The 19174-nt window shown below is 41.2% G+C and overlaps 1 protein-coding gene across 1 annotated transcript in view; it reads right to left on the reverse strand.

Annotated features, from left to right (window-relative positions):
- Positions 1-2874: 2874 nt before the first annotated feature.
- ERGIC1 (endoplasmic reticulum-golgi intermediate compartment 1) overlaps positions 2875-19174 on the reverse strand; it is a 42432-nt gene continuing 26132 nt past the window's right edge. The window contains exons 7-11 of the mRNA XM_026858538.1: positions 18995-19099; positions 14850-14910; positions 13550-13650; positions 10696-10818; positions 2875-4916 (exon numbers count right to left, since the gene is read on the reverse strand). Of these exons, the coding sequence (XP_026714339.1) occupies positions 4809-4916; positions 10696-10818; positions 13550-13650; positions 14850-14910; positions 18995-19099 (498 nt within the window). The 3' untranslated portion in view covers positions 2875-4808. The remainder of the gene's footprint in view (positions 4917-10695; positions 10819-13549; positions 13651-14849; positions 14911-18994; positions 19100-19174) is intronic.

Genomic DNA, 19174 nt, shown 5'->3' on the forward strand with positions numbered 1-19174 from the left:
CTCACCTCCAAGCCCAGCCCCGCGCAGGAGGGAAACAGAGGAACCGCCGACTCGCTGCCCCCGCCCCAGGCCGGCGCAGCCGCAAGCGAGAGCCGGCTCCCGGGGCTTCTGCCACCGACAAATCCCTCAGCCCGCCGCTGGTGCGGGGGCTGCGGGCCCTGTCACTGCATCCCCGCGGCTGCAAACTTAACTTACCTGCACAGCCTGCTTGGTTTCAGGTACACTGCGTGCTATTACATCTTTTCTGGACAGAAGCTAATATATTCTCAAGGAAAATTATTTATGGCAGAAGGGGGGTTGCTGGTATAAGTGAACCAGTCAGTCGGGTGAGCAGCACAGACACTTGCTTGGGTTTTGGTTTATAAAGATAGGATGGAAAAGTTTCTGGACTAGTGAGTTGCAGCAGGGTGAAAACTGGACAAACAGCTTTCCCAGTGCCTTTACTCATCTTTTACATAGAGTAGAGTAAGGAACCTTCAGCACCATCCTGTCACTTCTAGAAATCTGTGTTCCAGTTTGTGCTCGAGGTTCAGTGGAAGCAGGTAGGATCTATTCCTTCGTGAAGATGATGTACAACAGACACCAACGTTAAGTAAGCAATACCAGAACTTAAAACAAATTTGTTTTGTAATATAGTGCCTAGATTCACTGTGTGGTAACTCTTTACTATTTAATCTTTAATAATTGCCTCAGACACTTATTTTCAAATAGTTGGTGAAGCAAGGCTGAAAGGAAATTAAAGGAAGGGGAGAACAAAAATTGGATTATCTTATATACCAAGTGGCACAGTGACTAAAGCCAAACCCAGCAAGTTCCAAGCACAGTCCACTCACCTCTCATTAAAAAGGGGAGGTTAGGACACTTCGTACTATTCAAACCCAAGCACTGAATGTCCAGACATGACTCAGTGCTGATTACAAAAGAGCCTCGTGTTAACTTTCTACACAGTGACCTGGCTTACAGTGATTTCATTGTGTGATAACACTTAGTTCACTGAAATAATAATTAAAAACAAAAGAAAAACTCCCCTTTAGATTGATTTTGTAATAGTAGTGCAACAAGAAGCTAATCAAAACATGACTTTTATTTTTAATTATAGAACTAAAAAGGCTAATATTTTATTAACATAAGGTTGCAAATTTAAAAGAGAAATGTCAGAACTCTTTAAAAATCTCCACTGTAAAAATGCAGAAGACCAGTGCTTTAAACATCGCCATAACATACTACAGGATAGGTCCTCCCTCCCCTGCCCCTCCGTCCCTTCTTCCAAGGATCATTGAGAAAACACCTCATTGACATATTTCATCTGAAACTTCAAATGACCATTCTAAAGCAGATACTTATCACAGTAATTTTCAGACCAGTTTGTGTATCACACAAATAAAAAGCAACTTTAAATGAGAAATATTCAGAAATTAACTATGGATATTACCATCTACTCCGCAGATTTCATTTTTTGCAGAGCAGTAGTTGAATACAAGTATTTGATAAATCAGATCATTCACAAATGCATGCCTTCCAGGTTTTCTTCTTACCCCATTTCATTTTTTTTTTCTTAAAAAGTAATCTTCAGCAGTCCATCTAATGCCAAGAATATACCTAAGCACAGCTTTCCCTAGAACTAAAAATGTTAACTTCACCATTGCAAAGCATCCTATGTCACAAGTTCTCACCATATGATGAAGCGTACCTTTAGTGACTTATTTAAACTGGAATATATACAAGTTCTAAATATTTGACTTCATACAGGGATGTCTTTCTTGGAAAACCACAAATACTCTGTCAAAATACTGACTTGAAGAGCAAAGTCAGGAATATGGATGAACACCTACGATCAATGATTTTCCTTCTACTATGGCTTGAAAGTATTTTTGTTTGCATTGATGTTTAAAAGAATAACTAAGCTCGTTTTGTCTCTAGAAAGTGTTTGAAAATAAAAGTGGAATCTAACAAGACATGTATGCATGGGGCAGAACTGCTGTAACAGTTAACTACCTCACTTTCACATTTGGAGAGATGAAGAGCAGATTTGTCTGTAAACACATGATGCAGCATCATTACATGACCCAAGCCAGCCATGTCTGAAGGACAAACTCACCACAACTTAGAGAAGACTCGGAAGGTAGCCTTGGCTCAGCAGTACTCAAAAGCTAAGACCTGGTTTAGAGAACTAAGGTGTGGACTGTTTCCTCAGCAGTTTTGCCAGAACTTGAGTACAATTTGGTTTCCACATCCAGTTAAAAAAAAAAAAAAAATTAAAAAAAAAAAAAAAAGTGATTTATTAGGTTATTGCAGTGGACATTTTGGCAGAGAAAGCAGGCATACTGAAGTATGCATCTGTTATTTCCAAAAAAAGACAAACAATTTCACTGGTCTGGTTTAGAGAACTGGCCTGGACTGCACAGAAGGCAGCATTTAATTCAGACAGATGATAGGGAGAAGGAGAAGGGCAGAAATAATACACCAGGGACAAAAAGGAATCTGCAACCAGCTTTGCTTGTTTGTGTCGAAGGAACTGTATGAGAAAATAAACTTCAGAAAACTAACAGTACAATCCACTGCGCTACAAAGATCTCTTGCACAGCTTGGAAGAAGGACGCACTGCTAAGATATTAAAAATCACATCCTTGTAATCCACTGAGTTCACAAGCTGTGAGCTAAGACACAACAAATTCAAGAGAAAAAACTAGGACATTTTTTTGCTGTAAGCTTCAGCTGGTCACAGTGGATTAGAGGAAATCCTTCAGCCAGCAAGAGAAGCAATTGCAATGGAAAATCCCAGCTCCCACTGGGCAGCCGCTACCATCCTGCAGGTGCTGTTCATGGGCACACGGACGCGCGCACTGAAATGAAGACAAGCATCTCATTTTCAAGTTGATTTTTGTAAATGAAAAAAAAACTGTATAAAATCTATCCATACATTAACAGATACAGGAAATTACACAATCCAGTTTACACCTAAAGTAATAGCAATCAATTCATAATAAGAACAGGGAAAAATTCCAATGCCGTAATTTGTCCAAAGTTACTACAGGGCAGAGGATGGCAGGAGGAGGGGTGGTTGGCTGCTTTTTTTTTTTTTTTGGTGTGGATAAAACTGGCTACCTTCCCTACTTCCAAAGCAATGAGACAATTTCAACAGACATGTATTTGGAATACTCTTGAAATGCATCTGACTCTAGCATTAACACTGAATATTCAAAGATTCATATTATTACAGCATGTTTGGATACTTTTGCCTCCAGGAAAGGGCAGTGGGCACTAGATATTATCCAAGAGAAAACCTGCACCTGTCTTAGAATTTACAGCATTGATTGAGTTAAAGAATTTATTTTACGATTTTTATCCATCCTGGAACACTTATAAATTTGTGTATCCTCATCTCAGACATTTACAAAGCATGCAGAGACTGTTACTACTCAAGGAACATTTAGGAGGCTATGGAAAATGCGCTGGTGGGTACTGGTCTAATTTTAGTGAACTCATGTCTACCATTATGTGCAAGACACACCTGGCAGTAGTTTTCCCCTCATGCCTCCATTTACTGGAGGCCCCAGAAGACAAGGCTTGAATGAACGGGCACGGAAGCTCAGGTACATTTTAAAGAATAAAATGAAAAAAATACCAGCAGGGGCCAGCTTGTGGGAATGCCTGCCCTGCTACTGGTGTACCTGTGGGTGAACAGTGTCAGCCTAGGGCTCAGAAAAGATGCCTGACTGAATTTTAAAGGAAAAGGGAGGCACCTTAAACCCTGAAAAGACACACTTCCTGTGTTTGACAGGTGTATTCAATACACGCACACAAAGCAAGACAGTAAGCTGTGCTCATCCACCCAGAAGACTGCACCATTTTTCTGAACACATACAACATACAACCCCTTTTCAAAATAACAACAACAATAATAATAATAAAGCAGAAGTGCAGAATCCAGACTGTTGGGTGGTCTGTGTTTAAAAAACGTAAGAAAGAATAAAAGCTAATGCTGTAAAGACAACTATTCCCTTTCAAAGCAAAGGCCACATAAAACTGTGTTGCTCAGTTTGGTTTTTACTTCATGCCACCTGTAAACACAAGACTGGATATTCAGTTTCTGGGAAGAAATGAAACCACTTTTACATCCAGAGTAAAAGAAGGGCCCTCCACTGCCTGGATCACAGATTACCCAGGAAAAAGTAGCTGGGGGAAGGCTGCTTCTTCTTGTTTGCTCATTTCATTAGAAAGGTCATATCTGAACAAAAGAGCTTTCAATAAAAGCACAAGACATTTCTTGATGTTATTTCTGCCCTCTGTCTCTAAAGTTTGCTATGGGGACTAACACTTTCCATTCCTCACCAACAGATACATCACCTTTTTGGCACCATGGGTGGAATTTCTTCCTAATGTATAATTTTACCTTATACAAAAGTCGATTGTCTAATCATGCAAATCCAACAGAATTCCAAAAAGTGCCACAAGACAGCTCAACTCTTCGCAATCTACTACCTAGTTTGTACACTGCCATAGGAACCTCCCAGAGAACAGACTCTCATCCTTACTTAGATCTGACAGTGTATTTCATACATGGCATTTCAACCTCTCTTTCTGGGGGGAGAGAATCGAAATCCACGCCCTGATTCCATTGATTTTTCACTTTCAGAGCTCTGAAATGCATGGAGATTTCTTTGATTTGTTGAAGACGTCTTCACTGAACAGCCTGATTAGAGAAAAACTTACTGATTCAATCAAATAGAAAATAAAGACAAAAACAGGTAGTGGTAGATTTCTCAATCTTAGCTCCTGTCCTTGGAGACTAGGGTAGAGTTTCACCACTACTGCATTTTCCCCAGCTGGATCTTCTTCCAGGCCTCTGATGCTGTGAAAATGCAGGAGTCGAGGATCCCAGCTACAGTAAATGTTCCTCCAATGATGGCACATATCTGGAATGTACAGAGAGAAGAAACAGGTTTGTCAGTGATGAGGGAAACTTTTACATAGCTTGAAACTGTGGGGGAAAGATATTATTGCCTACTGCTAGTGTATTTTCTGGAATTATAGTAAGAACTGGGTAACAGTACTGGGGACATAATTACATGACAATAACTCAGAAAAACCATTCCCTACAGTGGAATAACTTATGGCTAACCTGAACTCATCATAGCCCGAGTCAATCATAAATACCAGCTTCTAGGAACCTACAGTAGGAATGCTGTTCCTTTCTAGGCTAAACTCCACCTAACAAAGCTTTCTAGAACATCTATGTTGCTCATATCTTCCTACTACTGTTTTCTATTATAAATACCACGGCTTTGTAGTCTTCCCTGTTTCACAAGATACAGCATTTGCAAACAGGCAAAAGACACTTAAATAGCATGTGAAGGACAGTGACTAACAGAGAAACCTAGCTACCAGTGACACCTACAGCTAAGTCTGTCTAACACTTTCCATTACAAGGGCTGCTTACAAAAGCACTGCCAACTTAACTCTCTGTGGGCCAAAATTTTCCATGCAAGATGTCTCGGATTGCGTTATTTAAACACCAGTAAAAACATATTTTCAAAAATAGTGTTAGGGAAAAAATTAATGTCCTGATTAGTGTAACAGTCTACTTCAGTTCTCAAGTGCTAGAAAAATGCAAAAGTATTCTGACATGTCAAACTGAAGGTACTTTGGCTTTTAAACACCCAAAATCAGGGGGCACCAGTTACAGAGTCTGAAACATGTTGCTTCTATTCCCTTATCTACGAAGAGGGGACAATGCTAAACTTGCCTCCCAGGGAAACTGCAAAGGAGAACACCTTTGAAGGGTTCAATACAGGACAATAGCTGTCTCAGAGTCCTTGTGGAAACATAGAACTTGTACTCAGGACTGGGTTAATACAGACCTCCTGCTAGTAACAAGGCAGCAATCAAATACCATAGGGTGGGAAGAAATGCTGCTCAGAGGGTGTCACCCCAGCCGGGGCACTGCACAAGGCAGGGTTCACATGGGAAGTATGGTACACCATAAGGCAACCTAATAACTTTTAACAACCAAGTTATAATTCCACAGGACCTCGAATTTCCTAACTCCCACATTTTTTACTTCAAAACTGTGATGTTCTTTTACATTGTGTAGGATTAGGTATCTCTGAGAATAAGAGACACCAGGTCTGTGAGAAGGGGACAAGATACAGAGCTTATCTCCTGAGAAGGGCCTGCCTGGGAAAACGGGGATTTTGCTGTGAGCTAGAAGCCAAGAGAGAGAAGGGAACCCAAAAATCACTAAGCCGATGTAGCAGGGTATCAGGAAAATGCAATACAGCTGACACAGAGGGGAACCAGTGCAACACTAGACCTACTGTGCCATGTCTCTTCTCCCACACAGCACTACACCCCATGGGCAAAGTTACAGACAAAAGAGTAACAATAACAGCAGCAGCGTTCAGCTTGGCAAGGAGTTAGCAGTGGCAACAGAACAAACAGTTCATTAATGGTGAGCAAAGGCACCAAGAAGTAAAGGACTCATTTACATGTGTATTTATAACCAGGATATATATGCGTTTAGTGAGCTGGGTGAAATGAGGAGCTGCAGTAAATGTGGCTTTTGCAGGACAGTTGGCATTCCAGCAGATAAAGACGTCAAGAACCCAAGTACCTGCCTAAGGCAAAGTTTGTATTTTTAGGGGTGGCCAAGTCTAGTTCCTGCCCCCTGTGCCCCCCTCTTTGTTATCCCTTGGAGCATGACGCAGGGTGACTTTTCAGGGAAAATGACCGCAATGGAGTTGGGTTATTTCAGTCCACAGCACCTCAGCTGACAGGAGATGTTACACCGCAAATAACAGAAAACCCATCCAACACTAAGATTTTGCATCATATGGTAGGAAAATCTGATTTCAGTGCAGCAGTGCAAGGGGGTGGGGAACAGAAAAAATATAAATTCATCTGCACAGCTCTGTACTGCTGAGTGTTTATGAGTCACACACACCTGGCATTCGCTTGGAGCCTGCATCCCAGCACGCACACAGCCCTCTTGTTTCATTGTGACAAAAAAAGGGCAGCACCAGGGTTGGGCTCTGGGTCAGCACAGAAGCTGCACCACTGTGTTTCTTTATTATCACAGTTCTAATACATATGGAGCGTTGCTCCTTAGCAGCACAGGCATCATGCACCTTTTTGTATTTAATGGAGTTTTATCCTGTCAATGATCTGCATTTGGCTCCATGAGGTTACAGTTTGACTCGGGCACAACCACTGAAGGAGGAAGGAAAAGAAATACGGAAGTGTAGTAATTACAGCAGTGAGAGACCATGCAATGGGGGGTATGAACAAGGGGTTTGAACAGAATATGATTATAGGATAGCAGCTGGGATGCAGAATCACAGAATCATCTAGGTTGGAAAAGACCTTGAAAATCATCTAGTCCAACCATTAACCTAACTGACCATTCTCAACTACACTATATCCCTAAGCACTAAAACAAGCGGATATGTAAGAGGAGGCAAAGCTACAAGCAAGATGACAGAAAGGGAAGTATCAGATACGTGACTGTGGACCTCTGGGATGTCTTAAAATCTTAAAATTACTTTTAAGGACAGAAAGGACCAGTAGGATCCTTGGGTAACTCCTAGTAAAGTAATCCCACCCAGAGATTTTTCTGACCTGCAGCACATCTTGTAGAACAACACTGCGTTGGTTTTAAAAATGCCATGGGACTGAGTATGATACTCATCAGTAACAGGTCCCATGGCTGAAATATTCCCCACCCACCCCACCCCCAACTCAATTATTTCCAGTTTAATTTTTTTCACACCTAGAGGGCAGATTAATCCTCTCATATCAGGAAAGAAAATTCTGTTCTTTTCTTTGGATTTTGAATGCTTCAGCAGAACTTTGGCTTGTTTTCTGCCTGCTCTTCCCTCCCAGCCACTAGACTGACCTCATGATAAAACCTTCTTTCAGTTTGGCCACTTAAAGGAACTCATAAATTTTCAGCAGTGAAACTCTACCCCTTGCTCCATAACCTCAGACACGAGGCCATGAATGGTTTCTCTCTATGGGGAGATGCCTTGATTTTAAGCAGTATAGTTTAACAGGTAAAACCTACTATTTTAACAGGCAAAACCACTATGCCAAGTGTCTGTGGTTAACCTCAGGATCCACGGCAAATTCACAGCACAATGACAGTGGCAGCACTGACCCACAAGCAATACAGAATCTTATTTAGTACTGAATTTTTCGAAGTGTGACATGTAAAGTAAAAATCGATGCTAAACCAATTCCTGCACAGGAAGCACCTCTCACATGATACAGAAAATTAGGATAATTCTTCAAATCACAAAAACCCATGGAGCAGGCATGAGTTAGAGTGGGTCTGGTGGGAACATCTAGGGACACTGCTATGGTGCTATAATGCTGGTTTTGGGGGGCAAATTCATTACTAACAAAGAGCATCAGATAACCTCCTACCAGCAGAATGTGATTCCTCTGGCTCTCTACTGAACAGCCAACGCCCCTCTATCATCTGATCCCTCCACATTGGATTGCTCCTCCACAGTGTATCCTTCCCTCCAACATTGACACTGTTTCCCTCCTAAAGTCTCTTTCAAGCCCACAGGATCCTCCCACATCACCAGGACACATTCAAATTTACTGAAAGTCACATGTGTGCCCTAGTAAACAATCTGCTCACTAAAAAGTCACAGGTGATCCCTCCTTACCCCAGAGCCCCTCTTGTGGTTTTTTAATTAAGCAGCTGCTGCTCAGAAAAAGCAGCTACTTTCATGGCCAGCCCCATTCAGCAATGACTCCAGATGCCCCAGCACAATCTCTGTCTGGACTTCAGCCCAGTGCTAATCATCACTAACTGGTCTCCAGAGCAACTGTGATGCAAAAGGCCAAGCTGGAGATACAGGAAGGGCTAAAGCAGTGGAAAGGACAATGGAACAGATCATATAATCAAAATAGGGCAAGGAAACCTAGGACAAAAGCTGTTTTGATCCTCTGCAGCACTGCTCCCTCCCCCCAATCTTTTCAATGCCACCTTGAATGCTGTAAAGGTTTAAGTGTAGCACATGCACAGCCAAGGCTACCTTACTGTGAAACATTTCCAGCCTAATTGAGGGCAAGAGCAGGTCATCTGTACCAGGGCCAGATGTCCCAGACTGATAGCCACAAAATAGCATCTGTAACAAGGATCTGCCTCTAAGTCAGCCACATCCCACAGGGGTCTGGCACACCTGTCTGACGTAGTGCAGAACAGCTACTGCAGATACCAGCAACACCCACATCTCCCCCTAGGAAGGACATTCAATTGGAACGGCCCCAAATGAGCTGTTTGAGACTGTTTGGTCTTATAAATGGCTATAAAGTAGACAAAATCAGCTGTAAAATTCTTCTTCACCAGTCCAGCAGCCAGCACGTGCCTGGTTAACTTTACAGATAGGACAGGGCTGGAGCCATCTCAAATCATTGTGGCAACCAGTGAGGAAAGCCTCTCCTGTGGTCTCCTTATGTAAACTCTGAAGCATGCTATCAAATTCAACGAAGATGCTATTTATATGCATACAACAGCATATCAGCAGTAAATCAATGCTAGCAACGGACGTGACAAAGAATAATGCCAGCTATCAATCTTTCCAAACACCTCCACACCCTCACCCCCAACAAGATGCATAAGAAACCTATGAGAGCATATTGTTAGGGAAAGAAGTAGAGGCAGTATGAGATGCCAAGTCATAAAATATTGAAGTTTGACCTTTTTCAGAATTCTGTCTTGAAACCAAACAGACTTGTTAAGAAGGGAATGTCTTAAATCACAACATTTAGATTTTGCTTCAAATTCCTTTTTCTTGGTATTTGTGTGTCCTGGAGATCACACACATTTCTAAAGTTAAGTGAAGGGAACTTGGTGTTTATCAGAAGCTGCAAAATCAAGATCTTTAAGTGCAACACAGCCACACTGTTTATGTTACTTCGAACTAAAATATCCAAACAGTTCAAAAATCTAAATCTGAGGTCTTCATTCCAGCCAATTTATCAATTATTTTACGTTCTACCATGCCTCACTGGCACAGCAGACTGCAGCTTAAATTTTAAGCCAACTCACTCAGGACATGTTTTTTAAAGTTCTGGAAGATCTTTAAATAGCTCTTTGCCCAACTAGCAGTTTGGACAGTACAGCTTTGTTATAGATGCTGAGATCAGTACTGCAGGATGTTATCTGGATAAAACAAAACACAACTCATCAGGAAAACACCTCTGGAATTTGATAATGCAGCTCTTCTCCAATTCTACCCAGGAGTAAATGCCTGGGACTGGCAAACCCATATTAAGACAAGCAGGAGCGCTGTGTAAAACAACTGCTCTGCATTCTCTGCAAGTTGGATCTCACCATTAGAGATGGTTTATTGCAGCATGCTTTACTGCATGTCACATTAGCTTTACTTCCAAGTTTCCGATATGCTGCAATAGTGCCCATCCTGCCTAGACAGAATTTGGCACTTCTGGAATAGGATAATTTTTTTTTTGTTCGTGTGTTTAGCTATTAAATCAAATTGTCAAGCATGGAGCTTACCAGCTACCTCACACTTCAGCACAATTGCGGTGATGTACTGTTTTATCTCAATCATGTCACAATGCTCTGAAGCAGAAATTCAATTCTTCTAGACAGCAAAGGCTCAGAAGAGAAATGAAAGGCAGGCAGGCAGAAGGGAGAATTATTGGTTTAGGGTAACTCACCGATGTGATAAACCTGTACAAAGGCTGTCGCCGCTCTGTGTATTTCACTGTGATGGGGCTCAAATCATAACGAAACCAGATAGCTGGGATAATGCGGCCAGTGTGACTGTAGGCTACGTATTCCTAGAAAAGAAAGTGGGAGGAAAATGGCAGAAAATGTGAGCAATCTCATTCCAGATAAAGTGTCTGCAATAAAACTGCTTCCGTGGATCTGGCCCTTACTTTACTATTTTTTATAGTAATGATCATACTGAAAGAAGCAAACAGTTAATTCCTGTATGACTGCCCAGCCTGATCCTTATCAAATAGGAAAATAAGTTTCTTACAGTCTGATAATGATACAGCTGGGAACAGAGAGTGATGGTGCTTACTCTCACCTTCCTTCAAAGTTACAGAAGTAAATAAAAAGGCTGTCATTGATTTCTCTAGCTTAGATCTGCTCTATTTAAATACAAGCAGTCTCTAAGTGGTTGCAGGTGAAGTTTCTGTGCTGTCAGTATGTAAATTGTATACTGGGATATTCATCAAAGAAATGGAATTTAGTTTGTAAGAACCTGAAAATCCCTTCTTGTCCATGCACTCAGAATAGCAAGCAGCAGCTTCCATCTGTAAGGCCCCCCCTCGCATTGGGAGTGACAATGTGAATGCTTTGCTCACTCAGTATGAATCACATAAAGCCATGTTTAAACCATGTTTAAAAATCATGCTGAAAACCAAAATGAAACTGTATACAGAAAATACTGGCAAAGATTCAAAAAATATTCCAAACTGGAGAGACATCTTCAGACTGCCAGTGATAATCTCCTTTAATCCATTTCTTTAGTAACAGGTACAGAGCAATCAATCAGCCACAAGACAACACCCCAACAAGACATACTGCACAGTATCAGTGTAGAACAGGTACTAACTTAGTATCGAAAGTCACATCTTTTTAAGATAATATTTTGTCTGTGCTCTTGGTGGAAATATATATCAATTTTCAAGGATCAGGACATTTATCTTTGCAAACTGAAGAAAACTCAAAGAAAAGCAGGTGGAGGACTCCGCAATCCAATGAAAGCCATCAGCACTGACATGGCACATGCTGCCTCTTGACCCAGCTGCTCCTCCCTTCCTCAGCCCTATGACATGCCTGCCAGCTGAGATGACCTCTTCTGTTTTAATTCTCCTTCACACAGAGACAAAGATAACCCCAAATACTTCAGAACGAAAGGACAAGCAATAGGGCAGCCATGAGCATGATATAAAAAAGATAATTTTATTCTGTGAGCTCAGAGGGAGCTAGTCAAACAGCATCTATCTCCTTCATTAATCTCATATAAATTCCAAATTTCCCTCTACTTAGTTTTTTTTCCATGGATGACAGCAGAAGCAAAATGCAGCTGAAGTCCCTAGTCATAATATTTTCAGAGCTCTTACTGCAGAGGTTCTGCAGCATATCTCAGGACAGTAGCTATCTGGGGAAATGAGGAAAAACAGAGGGTCTAGGAGGTAAAAGTGGAAGGAGACAGACAGTCCACACTTAAGACTAACCATCTCTTCATACTAGTCAATCTGTGCCAGATTGTTCTAATGGCTTCCAATTTCTGTTTCCCACTGATCAGTATGAGACACAAGGACAAAAGTACCAATAAGAGAATTTTTATTTTTAATGAGAAGAAAGTGCAAAGGCAGCACTGTTTCCCTGCACTTCAGTTGTGATAGAACTGACCTCATTCTTTCCCTCCTCTCCCCTTTTCTCCACCAGCAATCCTGCCCTAATGAGTCAGTCTTGGCCAAACGCCCCAATCTGCAACCATGCTCACAGAAGTGTCAAAAGCTCCTGCTGCCTATTTTCCAAATTACTTTCAGAACTTGCGTCGCAAGAGTCTTATCAGAACAACAGTTGTGACATTAAGCAGAACAAATACATTGTAATCTGAATAGAGGGAGACATCCAAATCATTGAGACACACTGTGCAAGCAAGCCCAAAAGTCACTAGACAGGAAGGTTAATCTGAGAACTAGTCCATGAAGAGTACATGGTTGATTCTCAGTTATGGCAAACTAGCAGTAATTAGATATTATAAACAGATTCTGGACTTGCATTTAGAACTTGACTGGCAAATAATTTTAAATTGAAAGAGGCTTTTTCCCTTAAAAAGTAAATACGGTAATTTTTTTAAAAAAAAGTTCAATATATTGTATTATTCAAATACATTCACATTTAATGTAAATTAATTTAATAATTATGAAGTTACAATAATTATCATAATCTATTATAATAAAGTAGGCATTGTGAAATAATCAACCAGTACGTATCTGCTGCTGCAGGTTCAGTGGATTAATATCTGAAATTAACCTTTGTTAAAAAGCTAAAAGCTCTGTGAACTTCTTTGATACATCCATCACACTTGAGACTGTTTTATTAATAAAACGACATGTAAGTGCTGTTTTGTATGTTCAGTTGGATTGCAGTTTCCATCCAGATGCACACTGACACAAATCACAAAAGTTCCTACAGGTGGTAAAAACTTTCTATACAATATGTAAAAATCTATATCAGTTAAACTGACATATGAAAAAGTCAAGAGTAAGAACACCTTTCTTTAGCATTAAAACAATACCACCATCTGCTCTGACAAGCCCTCACAATCCCAACCCTGGTAAAACGCCAGCACAGGAGCAAAGGAAGCCCCACACTGAAGAGCTTCAGTTCCTCCTTCTCCCAGCAGAGGCTACTGCTCGCCTACAAACAAATGTACGTGGCTGCAGAGCAGAGGAGCAAGAGGGAGGAGGGATGATGACTGAAGATCCTCCATGCATCCACTGGGCTGCAACAAGGAGCTTCTCTGAGAACTACCACCTTCTTTACCTTATTTGCTACAGTATATTGGTATGAGTATCTCTGCTTGCCGCTCATGTCTTCGTACACCGTCGGGACTATCTTCAATATGTAATCGTGAGATGCAAGAGCTGTGGTCAGGAAAGGAAAGGGAAGTACACGTTAGCATTCAGAGAAAGAAATCACAGCCTACACAATGTTTCAAGGTAAATGTGCAAAATCAACTAAAAATACCCCAAGTCAGTCACAGAAAATGTATCGCCCTCCTCCTTATCTCAGGATCTGTGACAAAGTGACACTTTCATATCCTACATTTATGTCCTTTGTACAAAACTTTGTAAGGTAGTTGGATGACATCAAACCTGCCCACCATTCTAAGACTTCTGTAATATCACAACTCCTGGAGATGAGTTTAGGTCACTTGAACCTTCCTAACTGATTGCAACTATAAATGTAAGATTTGTCAGTACCACAAAAAAGCTGTCCTGGTTAAATCAAGAACCAGCTCAGGTTAGAGCTACAGCTCACTGAGCTTCTTTTGACAAGCAGCTGAGGCATCACAACCTGTTTAGTCCCATTTCTTGTGCACCCATCTTTCTTCCTCTTCTTTCTCCTACAGCTGCTTAACAATTATTAAATTTTTTGTCAATTATTTAAATGGCTTGTGCCATTTTTTGCGTCTGTTGAAACAGTTCTAAAGCAGAGTTCTAAATTATTTATCTGCATGATCCTTTGGTCAACTCTAACACAATGACATTTGGCTCCTGGAGGAAAAAAACAAAACAAAACAAAACAAAACAAAAAAAACCCACTATTGTCTTGCTTCAGGAACACTGATAGAAATTTTGTTCCAAGAAGTGGACAAGACCGATACCATTCAGGAGCCTGAATGCTTGAAGGAGCAAAACTACGCTGAATTGTAGCAAGCACTGGAAATTTCTTTTTGTATTGCTGATCATAAAGAAAGGCAATGAAAATGTCTATCCTTCCAGCCACAGGGTAAAACTTAAGGTAAGAGCTAACTTGGAACACAGAACAAGGAGAAGTTCTGGTGGTGGTGACAGCAACAAAGGGAAACTACAGGAATAGGATATGGATAAAAGACTCAATAGTTCTGAGTCAGTCATACTGCTGGAGACAAGGCTGCAAAGAACCAAAGGACCTTTTGGGCTAAGCCTTCTCTATGGAGAAAACGTCAGTCAGCAATGTCTGGATCATTTTGGTTAAAGAGGCAAATTAAAGACTTCTGGATACACCAGTGTTGCATGAATGGCCCTGTTTTCCCTCTTGCAGAGAGTGGCTAAGACCTGTAATCACCAAGAATACATACGATTTGAGCTGAGTTTGTCTGCTCCCTCCAAGGCATTGAATGCTCCATGAACGTTATGGACCTGGAAAGCAAAAAGTTATATGAAGAAACTATGCTCTGACTTGGTACTCTTGATCTTTGCTTTCCTATCCTATCCTGTAACAAGGAGATCAACCTGTTTCAACCTTTCCAAAAACAAAGCGTCAACCCAGTAAAAGATTAATTGAAACATCTTTCAGTGACCATCATCACAAAGGTTAGTTCCAAGTAAAAAAGTTGATTTCACAATGTCTTACAAGATGAAACTCCAAAACCACTCCAAAGTTAAAGGAACTGCAGTTGGAAGAGGCCTGTTAGGAAATATCTCACAATTAAATTTCTCAAGAGCTTTGCATAGTTAACTGAAATTAATTTATCATGCTGAAAGGGAAATAAATGGGAGTCATGTTCAGGTTAAAACTCAAGAGTTCTCCTGTAAAGGTAGCTCATGTCAGAACAGTTGGGCTTGTACAGCTTTAACATATTAGCCCAGCTTTCACACCATGCACAATATGCCCTTGGAGATGGGAAGGACACATGCCAACACTGCCATCCATTCAACTTTTCCTGCAGCTGGTCTCAGGCATGCAAGTATCTGTTAGCCCAGAATAACAGGATTTCCATCCCATGCCTTCCACATACTACGATCTGGAGTCTGATGTCCACCAACAGAACCATCAATTTGTGAACTCTCTAGACAGGGAAAACCCCACAGCAACAGCTGTAGATAGAGGTTGCATCATTCACATAATGTACAGTAAGCTATATAGAAAGGACAAATAACTCCACAACCTAGAAAATCCTGACCTTAAGCTAGACAACAGGAAGAAGAGTTTGGAAGAAGTATTTGGTCATGGGTGTGACAGTTTCACCTCACCAAGAGGGCAATGCAATCTCCTTCCCAGACCCTCTCAACAACTGATATGTATGTGGATGTATCTGTCACATCCTAATGGCTCTTTCCCTGTTCTGAATGCTACAGAGTGGATGATGCTTTGGAGGGAGCAGCATCTGAACCCATTTCTCTCCCGAGAAAGGAAATTTTAGAGAGACAAAATCATCAGCAAGTTCAATTGGCAAGGTGCTGGTAACAAGCACAGAGCAAAAGCAACAGCTGAACCTGCTATAGTGCTTTTCAGTCTGCTGGCATTTCAAATATTTTACACAACACCAACCGTTTCCGAACTACACATGCAGACTGTACATATTATTTACTCCTTGTAAAAAGCATATGAAGAAAGAGAAGCCCCTGGACTGGGCTACAGTATTAAGTTGCATTCTTGATACAGCTGAGAAGTCTCTTAGAGCATATGTAGGCCAGAGACTTTAAGGTCTACTTCAAACACTAACAGTAAATATTTGAGTGGTTACTCAGCAAACAACTGTATCTCTCCTGTGAGTTGCCTGTATATTTGGATCTACATTCTTGTTCTTGGCTCCCCAGCATCCACACTTCTGTTTATACGTAAAAGTTGTCTGCTCTGCATCTCTATAGACAGTTTGCAAAGCTGTGAGTTACAGAGCTTCCACACAGACAAAGCAGAATCACAGAATCATTCAGGTTGGAAAAGACCCTTGGGATCATCAAGTCCAACCATCAGCCCTACTCTACAAGTTCTCCCCTATACCATATCCCCCAACATCTCATCCAAGAAAAAATCCAAAGCCCCCGGACATCTCCACATCTGCCTGTTCCTGTGCCATCAGGTCCTTTGGTGCATCTGCCTCTCTCATCTTTGCAACATGGATGGCATTTGTAACTACCAGTCTGAAGTTTTACCATGATTTTCCTTGTGGAATATTCTGGTCTCCCATTACAATACTTGCTGTCCACAGATTGTTAATTAATCTGCTCTACAAAGTGCACAGGTGTGTTCCTTGGGGGAACATACTTGTTTGTACCTCATTAAGTACCTGGAGGGACTTCATCAAGGACTAAGCTTTTGGCCACAGTAACAAAATTGCTTTGCAACAGAGCACTTAAGCAAGCCTGTTTAGCCAGACATTCTCAGGACTGTCCTGTGGTACCAAGGCCAAATCTAGTGCTTGGAGTAGCAGCACGGGAGGCTAGTCAGTGGTTTAACAGTGCCAATACTTTATTCTCCTGCAACATGGACCTCAAAAAGATGCTTGCCAAAGCCTTGGAACACCCTAGGCTTTAACCTCTACAAACACATACAAAGACATATACCTGGACATGTAACTCAGGCAAACTCAAACAGCAGGCTAAAATAACTTCCAACCAACTATTAAGGGAAGACAAGACCTCTCACAAGGTTAAAACTAGCATTATTCAACACCATGATCTAGCACTCAAGAGAATTCTATGATTAAAGAGGTATAGTCTCCAACTTTCCACATCTCTGCTGGATTACTTGACATGCAAGAACCTCACTGGTTTGAATTCTGGTCTCATCTACATGAGAGGAAAAAAAAAATCTACAAAGAATCTGCCACTGTTGTGCATGAACTACCGTTGAAGAACCGAAGCTCATTCAGTGCCAGATGAGATTTAAATCTCTATTTCAAATCAGACTGTTTTTTCTGGAGAACACAGCAGGTACCTTAGTAGATCACTAACAGAGCTGGTAACAACCTAAAAAGAACTAAACCCCAGCACATGACAAATGAATGAGAAGCAACTCACTCTCTTGAAGAAATACAAGCATAAATTACATCAAAGCAGGTGGAGACAACCTAAAATATTCAAAGGTGTATCTTGATAGATTTAAAGTTCTCTGTACTTGCTGGCTCTCTACACTGCTTGCTGAGTCTTGGTAGCACCTGTTTAGTGAACATATCCTTCTTTAATTTGTGCTGTTGAACTCATGTTTGACAACAGGATCAGCAGCACCTACATGCTCCATTCTTGTGTATGGAAATGATGAGTAGTTATTTTGAACTTTGAAAACACTAATCAGAACTTGTCCAAATCAGGAGCCAACTACGTGTTTGCTAGACAGGTTTCTCACCACCAGAACTGAAGATGCTTGCTCTTTTGCCCCCAACTGTCCAGGCTTCTCATCTCATTCATGCTGATTCGCACTTCAGCTCCATTACTCAAAGACTCCATGATAAAACAATGGGAACGCTACCTTAAAGCACTGATTTCCCACGCAAACTGTAGAACTCCCTATTAGCACTTACCTAATATTTTTCATAATCTCGGTGTGCTTTACAGACATTAAGCCAAGCTTATTTATATGCTAATATTTCAGCGTTCCCACACAAGATATTTCCTAAAAGAAGCCGGGAGCAGAATCAGAAGACTACAAAGCAATGCTTAGACTTGTTAGCATGAAAAAGGGTTTTGGAAGTGGGTGTACAAGAAGCAGACTAATGAGACGTCTGTGCTGAGGAAAGAAGATTACAGAGAGACTGTGGGTAAGCAGTGTTTAGGGTGAGTCGCAAACTGGGTGTGCACATATATAACTCCCACCTATGATGCTAGCTCCTTGGAAGTAGGCTAGAGAAGTGCTGTAATCTGTCCTTATTGAGAAATCAGGAATTATTACATAACTTGCAACACCTGGTGAAACTCTATCCACTGGGCAAGTGCACACATTCAGCTTCTTCCCAGCAGGGAACTGGCAGTTCTAAGTCTAGTGTTTCATAGAACAAATTTGACTAATAGGTGTCTACTATACAGGTACAGTGAAGTGAATTAAAAAGAACTTGACTGGTGCCATGGTAAAGACAGTAGCGAGCACACATCTTCCCTTAGTACACTCACTGCTCCTCTGCAAAGGCAGTCAAGATTCGTTTGCTGTATTAATACTGAAAATAGTACCGTACAGGATATTGCAAAGCCACAAATCCTCATTTCTACTCTCTGCAGAAAGACAGCCACATAGTTTTCCAAAAGTACTTTCAGTTTCAGATGAAAACAGAAAAGTTACTCTATGACTGAACACTGCTCCTTCCTGAAGTGTTGGCATGTAAACAGTCTGCAAAGTCTTCCTTGCATGAATGCAAGGGATGGGCTTGCTTATCCAGGCAGTCCTTTTTTATGTCCTTCCCACACTGTACATGGCCCTTACATAAAACCAAAGTGTCTAATATTAAAGTCACTCTCATTGCATTCATTCCCCTAGAGCCAGGGAATTTTCAGGGAAGAGAAAACTCACCTGTAACTTGTCCCCAAATGAGAGCTTGTGGATGATGTGAGTCATGTCAGGATTCTGAGGCTGTGCAGTGGCACTGTGTGTTGACACGTGAAAGTTACCAGGGACCTAAAATTAGTCAAGACAAGGAAGACAGGATTTCACATTTTATCCCTCAAGGCATTGCTAGGCTCTGTGATACGA

This window comes from Athene cunicularia, assembly GCF_003259725.1.
Source record: "Athene cunicularia isolate RWA chromosome 13 unlocalized genomic scaffold, athCun1 chr13_part1, whole genome shotgun sequence".
Taxonomy (NCBI): Eukaryota; Metazoa; Chordata; class Aves; order Strigiformes; family Strigidae; genus Athene; species Athene cunicularia.